At 38.5% G+C, this 16,411-nt stretch overlaps 1 protein-coding gene across 1 annotated transcript in view; it reads right to left on the bottom strand.

Annotated features, from left to right (window-relative positions):
- Positions 1–5,047: 5,047 nt before the first annotated feature.
- PPAT (phosphoribosyl pyrophosphate amidotransferase) overlaps positions 5,048–16,411 on the bottom strand; it is a 37,536-nt gene continuing 26,172 nt past the window's right edge. Inside the window, exons 3-11 of the mRNA XM_045996897.1 lie at positions 16,136–16,342; positions 13,389–13,501; positions 13,150–13,295; positions 12,512–12,584; positions 11,804–11,955; positions 11,274–11,401; positions 9,706–9,927; positions 8,579–8,699; positions 5,048–7,507 (exon numbers count right to left, since the gene is read on the bottom strand). Coding sequence (XP_045852853.1) covers positions 7,311–7,507; positions 8,579–8,699; positions 9,706–9,927; positions 11,274–11,401; positions 11,804–11,955; positions 12,512–12,584; positions 13,150–13,295; positions 13,389–13,501; positions 16,136–16,342 — 1,359 coding nt within the window. The 3' untranslated portion in view covers positions 5,048–7,310. The remainder of the gene's footprint in view (positions 7,508–8,578; positions 8,700–9,705; positions 9,928–11,273; positions 11,402–11,803; positions 11,956–12,511; positions 12,585–13,149; positions 13,296–13,388; positions 13,502–16,135; positions 16,343–16,411) is intronic.

Here is a 16,411-nt window from a genome sequence, read left to right as displayed (position 1 = left end):
GTGATGTAAATAAGATTGTTCATTGGCTTTACTGCTGCTGGTTCAGAATTTAGTTTTTCCAAATCAGCTGAGTCCTTTGCTTTTGACTCCAGAATCTTTTCCTCTACCCTTGAGAGTTTAGGACTCTTAAATCCCTTTACTGTCATTTTCAGGGGGTCTTAAGAGGAGGCAAATTCAGAAGACTAAGTTCAAAACACCATTTTTACCCGGTAATCTAGAATGACAATTCTAATATATATATCAGATTAATCATGGCATTCTCCTGCAGTGCCTGGGTGGCTCTGTGGGTTAAGTCTCTGCCTTCAGCTCAGGTCATGATCTCAGGGTCCTGGAATTGAGCCCCGCATGGGGCTCTCTGCTCAGCAGGAAGCCTGCTTCCCCCTCACTCTCTGCCTCCTCTCTGCCTACTTGTCTTCTCTCTGTCAAATAAATAAATAAAATCTTTTAAAAAAAAATCATAGCATTCTCCTGCTTAAGACCTTCTTTAGTGGTCTCTCATTGCCTGCAGGAAGACATTCAGACACCTTACCAAGGTAAACAAGATGGTTAAGACCTTAGTAAATCTTCTGAGCCAAATATCCACACCTGTGTTCTGGCGGGGTTTCAAGCTGAAATACCCTTTCTGCTCGCCATGTCTGCTTGATGAACATTTACCCCTCTTATGAAAACACAGCTTAAACATCACCTCCTTGGGACGTCTGGGTGGTTCAGTCAGTTAGACGTCTGCCTGTGGTTCACATCATGATCCCAGGGTCCTGGGACTGAGTCCCACAAAAGGCTTCCTACTCAGCAGAGAGCCTGCTTCTCCCTCTGCCTGAGATCTCTCATGTGCTAACAAGTAAGTAAAATCGTAAAAAATAAAGTAAAATCACCTCCTTGATGCATTTCTTCAACGCTTGTATTAGAATTTATCCATCCTCCCCTCACCATCCCATGAACCCAGCATACTATTGCGAGGGACACTCTGCCATGGTCCTGAGTGTCCTTGCAAATTCTTGCTGGGTATGCCAAAAACACAAGGCATTGATTGCTCTTTATTCAGGTCATTTGTCAGGGCTGTTTGGGGTGATGGATCTCCAGACCTGAGGTAATGTTTTTCCCAAGGAGCAGGTCTGCTTCCATTTACTATAAAAGCAAATCCCCCAAACTTAATATTCCTTTCCTGTCACACAACTCACAGCAAGTGCAGACATCCATCTCTGCCTAACTCCATCTCCCCAGTGGGACTTGGGAAACATGGGGGAACTGACAAATGATGCTCTGGCCACTGTTATGCCATGAGCAATGCCTTTCTCTTTGACCCAGAAATCTCAGGTCTATTGCCATGGAACAGTGACAGTAATAGCTTTTCAGTAGGGTACAAGCCTAGACCCTTCCCAAATGGTGACTTCTACTTCTTACAGAACCTGGCAACAGCTGCATTATTTGACTTCTTATACTAAATAGTTAAGTACCTTGAAAACAGTTTCATTTCTTTTTTTTTTTTTAAGATTTTATTTATTTATGTGACAGACAGAAATCACAAGTAGGCAGAAAGAGAGGGGGAAGCAGGCTCCCCGCTGAGCAGAGAGCCTGATGGGGGCTCAATCCCAGGACCCTGGGATCGTGACCTGAGCTGAAGGCAGAAGCTTAACCCACTGAGCCACCCAGGTGCCCCAACAGTTTCATTTCTTATGCACCTGTTTCCCCAACTATCTTTTTACTCTTCTCCCTCCACTACATCATTTCCTGGGAAATATCAAATGCCTATCCCAGAACCTTGCTGATCCTTTGTCCATTTATTGATGCATTCTAATTTCACTTCTTTTCACCTAATTCTCCATTCATCTCAGTTGCCAATGTCATTTAAGAATAAAAATTTCATAAACAGTTTTGAGTATCCTTGACCCTACCTCCAATGTGTGGGTTTTCCATCCAACACGCAGTTAACTCAGGAAGAGCCAGCGGGAAGAAACGCAGAGGACAAGGTATACGGAAAGGGAGCGTGGAGCTACCATGCTCTCCAAGCATACCAATCACCCAAAGATTTTTAAAAATTTATTTGACAGAGACATAGCAAGAGAGGAAGGGGGAGTGGGAGAGGGAGAAGCAGATTTCCTGCAGAGCAGGAAGCACGATGCGGGGGCTCAATCCTAGGACCCGGGGATCATGACCTGAGCGGAAAGCAGATGCCCAACAACCGAGCCACCCAGGCGCCCCGAGGACGTGATTAATTAGATCATTGGCCGTTACCAGTTGATTCAATCCGTAGCTCCTCTCCCCTCCGTCAAAGTCAAGGAGATGGGGCTGACGTTCAACCTGATGATCACATGGTTAGTTCCCAAGGCACGTAGTCATTATTCGTAGGTGTTTTTAGAAAGTCACCTCATTAACATAAACTCAGGTGTGGTTGAAGAGTTTGTTATGAATAGCGACACCTTTATTAAAGGCAAACCAAAAAACCCTCAACCACAGAGAATTAACAAATGGTTACCATAGAGGCGGTGGGTGGGTGGGGGATGGGTGAAACAGGTGATGGGGGTTACCAGTACGTTTACCATGATGAACACTGAGTAATACATGGACCTGTTGAATCACTGTATTGCACACCTGGAACTAATTTAGCACTGTATGTCGACTACACCGGAATTAAAAAAAACAAAACCACACCTTTATTTCTCCTACCGCTTAGGAAATCTCAAGGACTTTAGGATAACTGTGCTAGAAATAGGATAAAGACCAAATATATATTTATTATAAATCACAGTATCATACTACCCTGAAGACAAGGTTAGCTCCCTGTCGTGTGCTTTGTAGCATCACAGCTGGGATAATGGTGTTATTTGATTTACTCAACAGTGCTCAGCTGCCCAGTTGAAGACGGAGAAAATTAGTGGTTGGGTTCATTCAGGCTTGTTTTGTCAGATGGCTAGGAAAGAATGAAGAGATGAGAGAGGTCCCATTGTTCACAAGAGAGAGTCTATTTTATTAAAGTTCTTCAGGGGACTCAATAACATTATACACATACAAATACTACATAAAATATATAAAAGGGGCGCCTGGGTGGCTCAGTGGGTTGAGCCTCTGCCTTCAGCTCAGGTCATGATCTCAGGGTCCTGGGATTGAGCCCCACATCGGGCTCTTTGCTCGGCTGGGGAGCCTGCTTCTTCCTCTCTCTCTCTGCCTGCCTCTCTGCCTACTTGTGATCTCTGCCAAATAAATAAAATCTTAAAAAAAAAAAGCATTGGTTCCTGCCATCTAACAACTTCTCAGCTACAGAAGAAATTTATGCACACTAAAAAATGAGTTTACATTGCATTCTATAGCTTAGTCTAAAATGTCTAAGGGGCATGCAGTTTTTCCTAAGAGGCTTGGATTTTCATTTTGACTTATAAACAAGAAGGCAATTTTCTTTAGGCGTTGACTAGGCTCTATTTGCAATCCAAAGAAAGAAGGCATGAGAAGTGATGCCCTGGGGCAAGATTTTCAGAGGCAATAGCATATTTGCAGATATTATTTTTTGTTTAGAGGTGGGTCTTGGTATGTTTATTTTATTTGTTTTTAAAGATTTTATTTGTTTTATTTGACAGACAGAGATCACAAGTAGGCAGAGAGGCAGGCAGAGAGAGAGGAGGAGGAAGCAGGCTCTCCACCGAGCAGAGAGCCCGACTCAGGGCTCGATCCCAGGACTCTGAGATCATGACCCGAGCTGAAGGCAGAGGCTTCAACCCACTGAGCCACCCAGGTGCCCTGGTATGTTTATTTTAAAAATAGACTATATTGGGGCGCCTGGGTGCCTCAGTCGTTAAAGTGTCTGCCTTTGGCTCAGGTCGTGATCCCAGCATCCTGGGATCAAGTCCCACATCAGGTTCACTGTTTGGCGAGAAGCCTGCTTCTCCTCCTCTTGCTTATGTTCCCTCTCTCACTGTGTCTCTATCAAACAAATAAAATCTAAAAAAAAAAAAAAGAAAAGAAAGAAAGAGACTATTTTCTAGAGTACTTTTAGTTCACAATATGCACACCTCCCCCCCATTATCAACATCCCCCAGAACGGTACATTTCTTTCAACTGATAAGCATACATGGACACATTATCATCCAAAGTCTATGGTTTACATTAGGGTTTACTCTTGGTTTTGTACACAATGGGTTGGAACAAATATATAATGACTTGTATCCACCATCATAGTATCACACAGAACAGTTTCATGGTCCTAAAAATTCTCTGTGCCCTTCCTATCATATGTTCCTCCCCACCAACCCCTCATGTCTCCACAGTTTTGCCTTTTCCAAAATGGAGTATAGTTGGAGTCGCACAGTACACAGCTTTCACCAGACTGGCTTCTTTCACTTGGTAATATGCGTTTCAGTTCCCTCCGTGTCTTTCTGTGGCCTGCTAGCTCTTTTCTTTTTAGGAACTGAATAATATTCTATTGCCTGGATGTACCACAGTTTACTGATTTACCTACTTTGATTGATTGATTGACTGATTATTATTTTTTTAAAGATTTAATTATTTGACAGACAGAGATGACAAGTAGGCAGAGAGAGAGAGAGAAAGTGGGGGAAGCAGGCTCCCTGCTGAGCAGAGACCCCGATGCAGGGCTCGATCCCAGGACCCTGGGATCATGACCTGAGCCAAAGGCAGAGGCTTTAACCCACTGAGGCGCCCCAAACCTACTTTGATTTAAGAAAAAATTCCCCCAACACATAAACACATGCACATACACATTTTGGAAATCTCTGACACCTCTTCTGTTACACTCCCCATTCCCACTAGTCTTTCTGCAGAGCTTACTAATATTATAGTGCTTACTTAGCATTACATTTTAAATAACAACGTTATGTGTCCTTTCTATTCAGCCAGGAGTTTTTTCCTGTTCATAAGCAATGGCCTAGTTATTGAAATGTCTGGATCAGAGAAATAAGATCTGACTGGCTGGTGTCAAGAATGAAGCGTGGATGTCACTACTACTGTGCTACTACTGTGCTAATCTGTCACTACTACTGTGCTAATCATCATAATGCACTAACTAAAGGTCACTATTAAAAAAAAGCACACACACATATTTAAACATACTTATTACATGTATTTGTCACCAACGCATCACAATGAAGTCACAAAAAAGTAGGCTTAGTTTAATTCACAATAAAGATCCTGTGAAAACACATTTTTCATCTTCTTTGTGATTTTCAATACTCTGCTTATTTTAATTTAAAGCAGTTAAACAACATTTGAGAGTATATGTAAAAAACTAATTTAATTGACTTCCAAAACTTGGGAAATAAAAGGTCATGATGGAGAAACATTAAGAAATTTGTAGAATTACCAAACTCTCACAGTACCATATTCCTTTATAAAAGTATCTCAGTAAAATAAAATAAAAACAATGGGAGACAAAAAAACTATGGAAAACACAAACGTCAAATCAGAGATTTTGGTTTAGTACTTTCCCTGAGTCTCTTGTTTTCAAAAATCAAATGCAAGTGAGGCCAATTCAAAATTGACCCACAGGTCTTGCCTCCTCCATGCTGATACGAGGAATACATTTAAGACAAGAGGCTACACTCATATGGTCCCAGGGCTTTATTCAAATGCCAATTTGCTTATGTCACTGCCACAGGGTTATGTGACCTGCTACTGCCCACTGCATATGGGCTTAAAGAACTGTCAAGATTTTATCTTGGCCTGCCATACATAATATAACATATGAGACTATATACCAAATGAAGACAGAAGATTTCAGTTATTAATAAATATTAAATTTCTAAATGGATTTGGACACTATATACATCAAATTAAGGTAACTTAATAACACAGAAACAAACACCTTTATGTTTTAAAAAATCTCACATAAACAGAAGTTGGGGCAGGTCAACTTAAAATTCTCAATGTCAGATGTTATAAGAAAACACTTTTAAAAAACTGTGTTTCTTAAATCTCAAAATAAAGTAGAAAAAAGTGATAAGGTGATGCTCAGAATTAGATGGGCATGCTAATTCCAAAATAGTTGTCACCTCGATTCTTAAACAAAATTGGCCCCTACAATGTTTCTACTTGATCATTTCATTTCAACTATGTATATATATTTATACATATATGTGTGATATATGTGTATATGTTTGCAAATGATCAAGCACTTCATTAAAAGAATATAATTAATAACGATAAAAAGGTTGTTAGAATCTAAAAATTTATTTTTTACTTCAAATGTACTACGTTACTTGCTGGGCTTATACTATAAGGGCACTAAGTAGTATGAATCATACTTTAGAGTCAAATGTAGGAAAACACCTTCCACAGACATGTTTTTAGAATCATTTTTAAGACATCGCAAAGACAGATGGCAAAGCACTGCTAAACTGTATGTCTCCCTTTATCAGAACGAAATCTCAATTTCAGAGTAACAGCCAACATTTCAAAAACTAATAATCATGCACTATCTTAAAATTGAGGGGTGAAATGATTCTAACCACCAAAAAAGTATGACACTTTTTCATATTCCTATAATTTTAAATCTTGCAATGTAAGTACCCCCGTTGCACAGGCGGGAGAAGCGAGGCACAAAAAGGCATATATTTGTAAGACAGGGAAGCCAAGGTCAAAACCACACTGAGAACTCCAGGAGCCTGACACTTTTGGGATATAAAGGAGTCAAGGTTTGCATGAAATGTTTTATTTAACCCATGTCCTGTTTGCATCATACCACCTTAGTCTAACCTCCTTCTAACTCTTTAAAGCATGGACCTAGCAAATGCCACTTACCCCCGCCTTCTCTGACGAGGTAAAAAAGGCTAGCCAATGCTTGTGCGTTTAAACGAAATAACAAAAGACAAATGAAAGACCTATGTTGTAGTATTTTACACAATTAGCAAGGTTCAATTATGAAAATATTCCACAACTGAATTTCAATAACTTTCAAGAAACAGTCCACAAAATTCTCTAAGAATCTGTGGGAAGGTATAGTGCCTGGCAATACTCACTAAAACAGAAATTTACATTATTGTTGCTGATGCAAAATTAAATGTATTAATTAATGCAAAATTAAATGTATATGATCTCAGAAATGGTAGCCTCAAAGTACTAAACTACGAAATAAAAACTGAAAGGATCATCCACATTCCTAGATAACACCAAAATATTTATCTAGGATTGTTAAAGAAAGCACTTTGGTACTTTTCTCAGAAATCTCAAAACTTATAAAGGTAAACATAAGCATGTGGCATTTTACATCGTTTCAAGGGAGTAACAGTAAATGGATAGGGTGTTAACCACCACTAAAACTTCTTGACCAACTTTGTATCTTGGAAAATCATATCTGTCCCTACCAGCTACCATTCCAATTCCACAGGGTATTTTCCAGTGAGACAAGCTGTACAATGACCATTCTTTTCAAAGCATTCCAGGCCATTCCCATTCTCTTGAATCATAATATCCTGCTTTTCCACTTTCTGTTTTTTAAACTTTACCCCTTCTTGTACAGATGAAACCAGTCCTCCTACTGACAGATATACAACACTGTTTGCTCCTACGGGGGAAAGAGAGAAAAAGGAAAAGGTCATTACACTTCCTTTGGAAAAGACGATCCGCCTCAAAAGACAACAGTTACAAACAGAAAAACTCAAGCCAGGATAAAAATTCCTCCTTTAGCTTCTTTAAAAGGGGGAGGAGGAGGGAAGGAGTAAGCAATAAAACTCTGGGCCTTTATTATTTTTTAAAACATGAAGTTGGAATTCAAGGAAGAATATAATTTAAAATAACAGTAGAAGCTTCAAATCTAGAATGGATTCAGAAAGCTTCAAGAGTAATTTTCTTGATTACAAAATAGACTCTGCAGTCAGGAAAATCTGGGTTCAATTTTAAGCTCAAGGTCACTTACTTTTCCTAAGTCTGTTTTTTAATCTATAAGATTAGGGAAACATTGCCTAACTGTAGAGTAGCCACGATATTATTATAATAATATAGATATGTTCCCGGCAAAGGGTAAATGTTCACAATAAGGTATCAACTGGGTGATATTCAAAATATTTTAACTGGTAAGGCACAGCCATGTTAAAAGAAACACCAGCCGTAATCAAGCAGTGTGGAGGTACCAAGGTACACGGGCTAAACATCTGTGTAACATTTAAACAGTTAATCTCACCTAATTTGAAAAGCAAATGTCTTCTCTAGGATAACCTAGATCTCCAAGTCTGCTGACTTCATTATCAAAGATAACCCTACAGTACCTTTTCACTTTCTGATTTGTACCCATATCCAAATTATTCCATTAGAATCTGTGGTAAAATTGTTTTTGTGTTTCTTGGGATCTGATCCCTGGAAGGCTTTAACTAAAATGCCTGCCATTCCCTCTACCTGGAAAGCTTTTCTTCCTTTTCACTGGCTCTCACCTTGGCCTAGGTCTCCAATATAGCACTTACCATGGGGTCTATACCCCAGGCACTCTCATTATTCAGAAGAGTGTTCAATATCTGCTCAACATGTCATAAAACATGTATTTTTAACAAATACTAGACATTGTTTTTTCCTACAAGTGTAAAAACTGACAAGTTTTGGATTTTCTCTGTCAAAAAAAGCTTAGAGAAATTTTAATACCTACCCAGATATTTTGCAAGATGTTCAAATTCAGGTTTATTGGCAATAAGCTCTTCTTTTGTTGGTATGTTTATTCCCATAAAGCATGGATATCTAATTGGTGGTGAAGCTACTCTAATGTGTACCTTGGAAAGAAATCATTTTCACACATTATTTTGACATTCATTTTAAGAATAATCATGCAAGGGGCGCCTGGGTGGCGCAGTCAGTAAGCAGTCCGACTCTTGATTTGGCTCAGGTTATGATCTCAGCATCATGAGACGGAGTTTCGATTGGAGCCTGCTTGAGATTCTCTCTCCTTCTGCCCTTACCCCCCTCACATGCTCACAAGCTCTCTCTCTTGCGTTCTTTAAAAAAAAAAAAAAAATTCTGAAGAGATAATCATAATCATAACAACAGTCATAAAAAAGTTTGAAACTCACAACCACAATTACCTTTAAAAACAAACAAACAAACAAACTTATTTACTTTTTAGAGAGAAAGTGTGCATGAGCGGGAAGGGCAAAAGGAGAGGGAAAGAGTCCCACTGGCACTCTACACTGAGCGCAGAGCCTGATGCTGGGCTTGATCTCACAATCCCCAGATCATAACCCTAATAGAAACCAAGAGTTGGATTCCCAACTGACTGCGCCACCCAGGCGTCCCTCATAATCACAATTATCTTTAAAGCTTTGTAGAAAGACTGCCATTGCTTTCCATGCCACTTCCTCCTAAAAGAGACTTTAGTTTTGAATCCGTTCAACTATTAGTTATAAATGACATTTCTGTAATTTTGTTTTTAAAAATCGCTTCTGTAATTAGAATTACTGAGATAGCGAGTTAGAATGAGCTCTGAGATTTAAAAATATAACCCAATGTGGCAAATTTATGACAATAGGATTTGTTCTGCATCTTCAAAAAGAGAAATACTCTAAAAACTTAAAAAGCATTCTATTTTGTGGCTTTAGTTTTTAAACTACATAATATGTTTTCTAAGTTGTTGCACAGTTATTACTAAACCAACTTATTTGAAAGATGACAATTTGTTATATTGAACTATCCATTTTCATTCACTGTACTAAATTGCAATTTTTATGCCAGTATCCTATGGTTAATTATCGACACTTTAGGATATATTTTAGTATCACTTACCTCTTTTGCGCCAGATTCTTTGAGCAATTTGATTATGGGTGAGATGGTATTGCCTCTTACAATTGAATCATCTATAAGAACAATTCTTTTGCCTTTAAAGTTGTCCGACAATACTCCAAATTTTTTTGCAACACCAAGTTGTCTTAATCTCATGTTTGGTTGAATGAAGGTTCTTCCTACATACCGGTTTTTACACAGCACTTCCACATATGGAAGCCCACACTGATAGACAAGAAATAAAAAAAGGACATGAGCCCCAATAGAGAACTGTAGGTTCCTATTTTCTCTAGGTCATGCTTCCCTTATGATACGTATACAAACATTTTAAATTGGTATTCTGAACTCTCCATCAACAGATTACAATTTTCTTTCACTATTTAAACTGTAGGGAAAAAAGGCAAAAAGAAAAATCATTCAAAGTAATATATTCATTATATTTCCCACCAATGGTGGGAAAACCAATTCATCTGCCAGGAGTTCCAATGCTTTAAACAAATATTCTTCTGTTTTGGAAGGGAACACTAAGTATACAAAGACATGACAAAGAATAAATCATTGCCAGAAAAATTCACAGCAATTAAAAATTATCAGCAAGAAATGAATTAAAACTAGTATACAAAAGATATGCTTTCTGAGCATGCAGGTGGTGGTTTATCCTTCTTTCAAGGTAATACCAATCTAAAATGTATGCATATTATTTCTTTTACAAAACAAATAACCTGGGGCGCCTGGGTGGCTCAGTGGATTAAGCCGCTGCCTTCGGCTCAGGTCATGATCTCAGGGTCCTGGGATCGAGCCCCGCATCGGGCTCTCTGCTCCGCGGGGAGCCTGCTTCCTCCTCTCTCTCTGCCTGCCTCTCTGCCTACTTGTGATCTCTCTCTCTCTGTCAAATAAATAAATAAAAATCTTTAAAAAAAAAAAAAAAAAAAAACAAAACAAATAACCTAAACTTTGCAGGGTAGTGAATGTTGAGTAGGACACCCCAGGATCACTATAGTTACATAATCAACCTAGTTACGAAAAATGAAATTAAGCATAGTACGAAAAACGTTACATAAAATTAAATTTAAAAGAGTTTTAGAAAAAAGGAGTGCCTGGGTGGCTCAGTGGGTTAAGAGACCAGCCCTTGATCTCAGCTCGGGTCTTGATCTCAGGGTCGTGAACTCAAGCCCTGAGTTGGGCTCCGCACTTGGCATGGAGCCTACTTACAATAAATAAATTTTAAAAACCTTAAGCAAAATGAACGTAAATGGCTCTATTATCACCCATACTAAACAGGAAACAAATATACCAGGCTACTTCAAGAAATGGGTCTTAATAATAAGTAAACATTACCACTAAATTCTATATATATTCAGGATGTTATCCTTTTAAATGAAGGGGATCACTCTGCTAATCTTTGGGCGGACTCCACTAAAACAGGGCCATTGAATGAAAAGGCTGGAAAGTAACTCTATAAAGGACCCAACATTTTCTTTTTCCTTACACTATATTGGTTTCTCTTTATATACAAGGATTTCCAATTTCAGAGCTACAAAAGCATTGCACTGCATGTCCAGAGAAAATACCTTTGCTGCATAACCAAGAGCAGCAGGTGTAGCAGATTCCGGAACAGTGCTAACCAAATCTGCATCCACAGGTGCTTCAATTGCCAGCTGCTGACCACAACGATATCTTACTGTGTAAACCATCTGGTCTGGAATGTTCGGGAAAGGAAACGGATTATTTTTTCTTAACATGGTATTATTATTCTAAGAAAATGAGCTTGTTAGAATGCTGTACATGGAGTATAAAAAGTAAAGTAAAACATAAAACAACTAAAGTGGAAATACTTAAACTGGGGAATTCACTATTCAAAAAAACCTGGCCTTAATACACATCTGAACATCATAATCCTTCCTCCTAAAAAGGAAAACAAAACCCAAGAGTCAAATGAAAGGGAAAAATAGCCATCATATGACTTGTAGGTTCAGTCCCATATCCACAACAGATAGCAGTGTGACTCCAAAGAGCCAGGTAAGCCTTCGAACCAAGAACTGCCACATTTTGATGAGGTAAATGCGACACTTATATAAAAAGTTAAAGATATTTTATTTACCTTCAAATATACTATCTGGTCTTGCAAAATAAACATATTCAAAGATACAAAAAGCCACTGGGTTTCCTTCAGACCTTGGTATAACAGCAAGAGTTTGGACACTACGTTTGGTTATTTCCACGATTTCTCCAGGCAAGACTTCACGGTAATATCTTGGGAAACAATGTTAAAGAAAGAAGACTTTAAATAAACCAGTCCTTAGGACTGATAATAACATCTATTGTAAAGTATACACCAAGTCCCTGCCCTTATAAAGGAAAAGTGGTTCTGTTTAAGAGATGGCTTTAAAAATTAAAAAGTAATATCCCTCCAGCAGTAAATCTAATATGTATATCTTTTACCTCTGAACTCTAATTTTGAATTTTAAAAGATAAAAGCCCTAAGTTTTACTGAGTTTTGGAAGAACAGAGGCTAAAGAGAACATTTTATTCTGGCTTAAATTTTTTGACTGTAACTATTCCTTGTTGAGGAGATTCTTGAGTCTTCCTTTCTAAAAATAGGTCTCATGGTATTGTGAAAACAAGAAGGCAATTTCAGAATTAGAAGGTATTACAGGAACATTAAAGTCAGCGCAACTGCTGAATACAATGTACAAAAGAAACTGCATTTATAGATATGTCTTCTTACAGACATCAGAGAGAAAACTGTCATTTAAAAATTATTTATTGATATGGAAAAAGTGAATATGCTGAGTGAAACAAAACTTACCTTGCACCAATTGATAAAAAGCTACAAGATTCTGAAGATACCACCCATCCTTCTGTTTCTGAAGATTTTTTCTCTGTAAATCACAAGGCAATTTAGTTAATGGATTTAAGAAATTTTACAAGAGGCTACCTACTTCAAATGAACAGTTAAACACCAGATAAATTTAAAAACTATCCATTTCTACAACTTCTTGTTCCATTTCTACAACGTTAAGAGTACATGAATCTAAATAGAACTTAAATAAAAATTTGAAAAGAAAAAAAATTGATCTTCATTCAACTTGAGCCAAGGATAAAACTAATGATACCAAAATTCTTTCAAAAAATGATTTCAATGTCTCAAATAGGCATCTAACAAGTCAAAAAGAAAATCACTGAAATCATACCACAATCAAATGAAAAAGCTGGGCCAAGGCAATTCAGATAAGACAAAACAGGAATGTCTATTAAATTCTTTAAAAATGGCTCATCCTCAGAAATACTCAAGGAAATGTACTTTAAAAACTATCATTTGCTTCTTTTTACTTAGTTTCTTCTCACTCTTAGACTTCCTATGCCTAAAGATTTGAGGGTGTGCCAACAGTAGGACAATGACTTGGAAAAGCACTATGAAATTTTATTTCTTCTGAAATGCATTACCTTTATCATTTATATCAGATACAGGCATAAGACGTCCAATGCATAGAGGACGATTTCCGTAAGGATCTCTTACTGCATAAATAACATCTCTGTGCATTATAAGCAGGGAGTATGCTGTGGGTGCTTCCTTCATTAGGTTTTTAATCCTGAAATTAAATAATTGAATGAGTAATTCCAGTTATAAACACATGTAAGACAGAGCTCTTATTACCAGAGCTATGAGCTTAGTCTAGTTTTACCTTGCTACCCAATCTGGGGTGCCATCTTGTTCCTGAGGAGGTGTATATGCCAGTAACTGGGTAATCATTTCGCTATCAGAACTTGTTGACAAACCAATACCATGCCGCAGAAGCTATTTAGAATGGAGAAAAGTGTAATGATTAGAGGGAGAGCTCCACCTGGCCCTTTTTCACCCAAGAGCCCACAATTATACAAGAAATCAGGCATCGTGTGAATTTTCAGTTATGAAAATCCTGCATTCTACTAATGACATGTATACAGTAATGCGGAAGCACTGCTGGAGGCAATGGGAAATCTCTGAAGTTTTATTTCTTTATTTATGTATGTATTGATTAATTGATTGACTGACAAAGAGAGAGAAAGCCAGGGAGGGAACACAAGCAGGGTGAACAGGAGAGGGAGAAGCAGGCTTTTTGCCCGGCAGGGAGCTGGATCCCAGGACTCTGGGATCATGACCTCAGCCGAAGGCAGATGCTTAACAACTGATACACACAGGTGCCCCAGGAAGCCTCTGAAGGTTTTTTTTTTTTTTTTAAATTATTTATTTGACAGAGAGAGAGATCACAAGTAGGCAGAGAGGCAGGTAGAGAGACAGGAGGAAGCAGGCTCCCTGCCGAGCAGAGAGCCCCATGCAGGGCTCGATCCCAGGACCCTGAGACCATGACCTGAGCTGAAGGCAGAGGCTTAACCCACTGAGCCACCCAGGCGCCCCGCCTCTGAAGGTTTTTAAGCAAGAAAAAAAAAAGTGTGCTAGGAGGCATAAAGAATAGCTTTTGAAAACTAAGTATGAAGGAACATAGACCCGCAAGAAAGGTGGGGGAGAGCAGAGAAGGCACAAGGATTTGGAATTGCGATTCTAACATTTTCAGCCCTCGACAGTCCTGACCAATACGACACATTCCCTTAAGAGTGGCATACTAGGGGCACCTGGGTGGCTCAGTGGGTTAAAGCCTCTGCCTTCGGTTCAGGTCATGATCCCGGGGTTCTGGGATCAAGCCCTGCATGGGGGCTTTCTGCTCAGCAGGGAGCCTGCTTCCTCCGCTCTCTCTGCCTGCTTCTCTGCCTACTTGTGATCTCTGTCTGTCAAATAAATAAATAAATATTAAAAAGAAAATTAAAAAAGAGTGACATACAATAGTGGGGCCTCTCAAGCCAGGTTTGCTGGTTGCAGTGCCAGCGGCTACCCACCCCTCACGGATTATCACTGACAGACTAGAAGAAAGGAATTAACCATACTAAACAATTAAATGTAGAAGATGTAATAAAAATTGGTTGAGTGCTCTCAGGATGATTACGAGGTTCTGAGCAAGACCGAGCAGGATTAGAACATCACCATCGACATGTACAGGCTGAGTTTAAACTCATAACTCTACAACATTTTCAGTAGGCAGCTAAATGTGTAGAAGTGAAATCCGCATGTGGGTCGGGGTTATGTCTACAAAGAATGAGCTACATACTGTTCAGAATTGAACTTTTGGGGGTTATCTCTAAGCCATGGGCTTTTTATTTTTTTTAAGTAATTTTTACTTCAATATTGATTTTTTTTTTGGTATGAATTAAAAAGTTTTTTCATTAGGGGGCAGAAAAACATTTTATCATCATTATAATATTAGAGCCTAAGAAGAGGGCAGAAGAAAGCTCTGGGAAATAACTAAAGCTAGAATTAAAAATAAAAGGACAATGAGTGGTATGGAAGCATGGGTCTAGATATTTTCCACCCGTCAAAATTCACCATCATTTGACTTCTCACTACTTAACCCATGTAAAATGCCTGGTTCTAGAATGCTAAGGAGATAACTGCGTGTGTAGAACCATCCTGTTAACGAATGCCACCTGAGGTTTTGTTTGCAATGTGACCAGATCAAGATTATTAGAATCCAGTGGAGGGAAGAAACTTGGTATCCATAAATGAATGGCAAGAATGGATAATTAAGCCATCAGGAATATAAATATACCAAATAACTTTACTTTTTATTATTATTACTTTAAAGATTTTATTTATTTGACAAGAGTGCTGGAGAGAGTGAGAGAAAGCAGAAGCACAGGGAGCACCCAAGGGAGAAGCAGGCTCTCCACCAAAGCAAGACCAAGCAGGACTTGATCCCAGGACCCCAAGATCATGAACTGACCTGAAGGCAGACGCTCAACCAACTGAGCTACCCAGGCGCCCCATACCAAGTAATTTTTTAAAAAGGAAGATGAATAAAAATGAAGACGAATAAAGGTATAAGCACAAATTAACACAGAATGCTCCAAATAACATGCTATGAACAAAACCAGAACATAAGTAAACTCTCTTTGCCCTTTCCCCAACTGGTGTCCTATAACTGTTTCTAAATCACTTTTGCTTGTATTTGTTATCTTCAAGTTTATATTCCATTTTCTTCTTATGCTTTGAACATAAAGACAAAGCTAAAAGGGACAAGAGTCCATAAACCCTAATTTCTGTTTCTAATAACAACCATATATTAACTTTTCCAAATCTCTATTCTAAAGCAGCACATCAGAATCACCTTAGAAGCATATTAAAGTGTAAACTGACCACTCTCCCACCCGAGTCTGGGGAGATATCTTAGAATCTGCAATTATAACAAGTACTCCAGGTAATTCTAATACAGTTGCCCTTTGCAGTTAGGTAACAGGTGGCAACAATTAGAAAATATCCTGCACCAAGATTCCCCAATACTTTCATTTCATGCATTTATCCCAATCATGAAAAAAAGAATAAAAAAAAAAAACAACTTACCTTTTTTCTTAATTGAGCAGCATTTACCAATTCGCCATTATGTGCCACAGCTATTTTCCCATGAAGTGTTTCAACAACAAAGGGCTGACAATTTTCTAATTCACAGTTTCCTGTAGTGGCGTATCTTGTGTGTCCAATTCCAAGGTTTGAAATGTATAATTTCTTCAAATTGTCTTCAGTAAAGACATGATTTACAAGACCCATTCCCTTGCAAAGTCAAAGTAAAAGCTCATCTTAGAAAAAAAGAATAGACTTGTGGCCCTAGTCAATAAAGAC

Source organism: Meles meles, chromosome 2, assembly GCF_922984935.1.
Source record: "Meles meles chromosome 2, mMelMel3.1 paternal haplotype, whole genome shotgun sequence".
Classification (NCBI taxonomy): domain Eukaryota; kingdom Metazoa; phylum Chordata; class Mammalia; order Carnivora; family Mustelidae; genus Meles; species Meles meles.
This window is presented reverse-complemented; position numbering and strand designations above follow the sequence as displayed.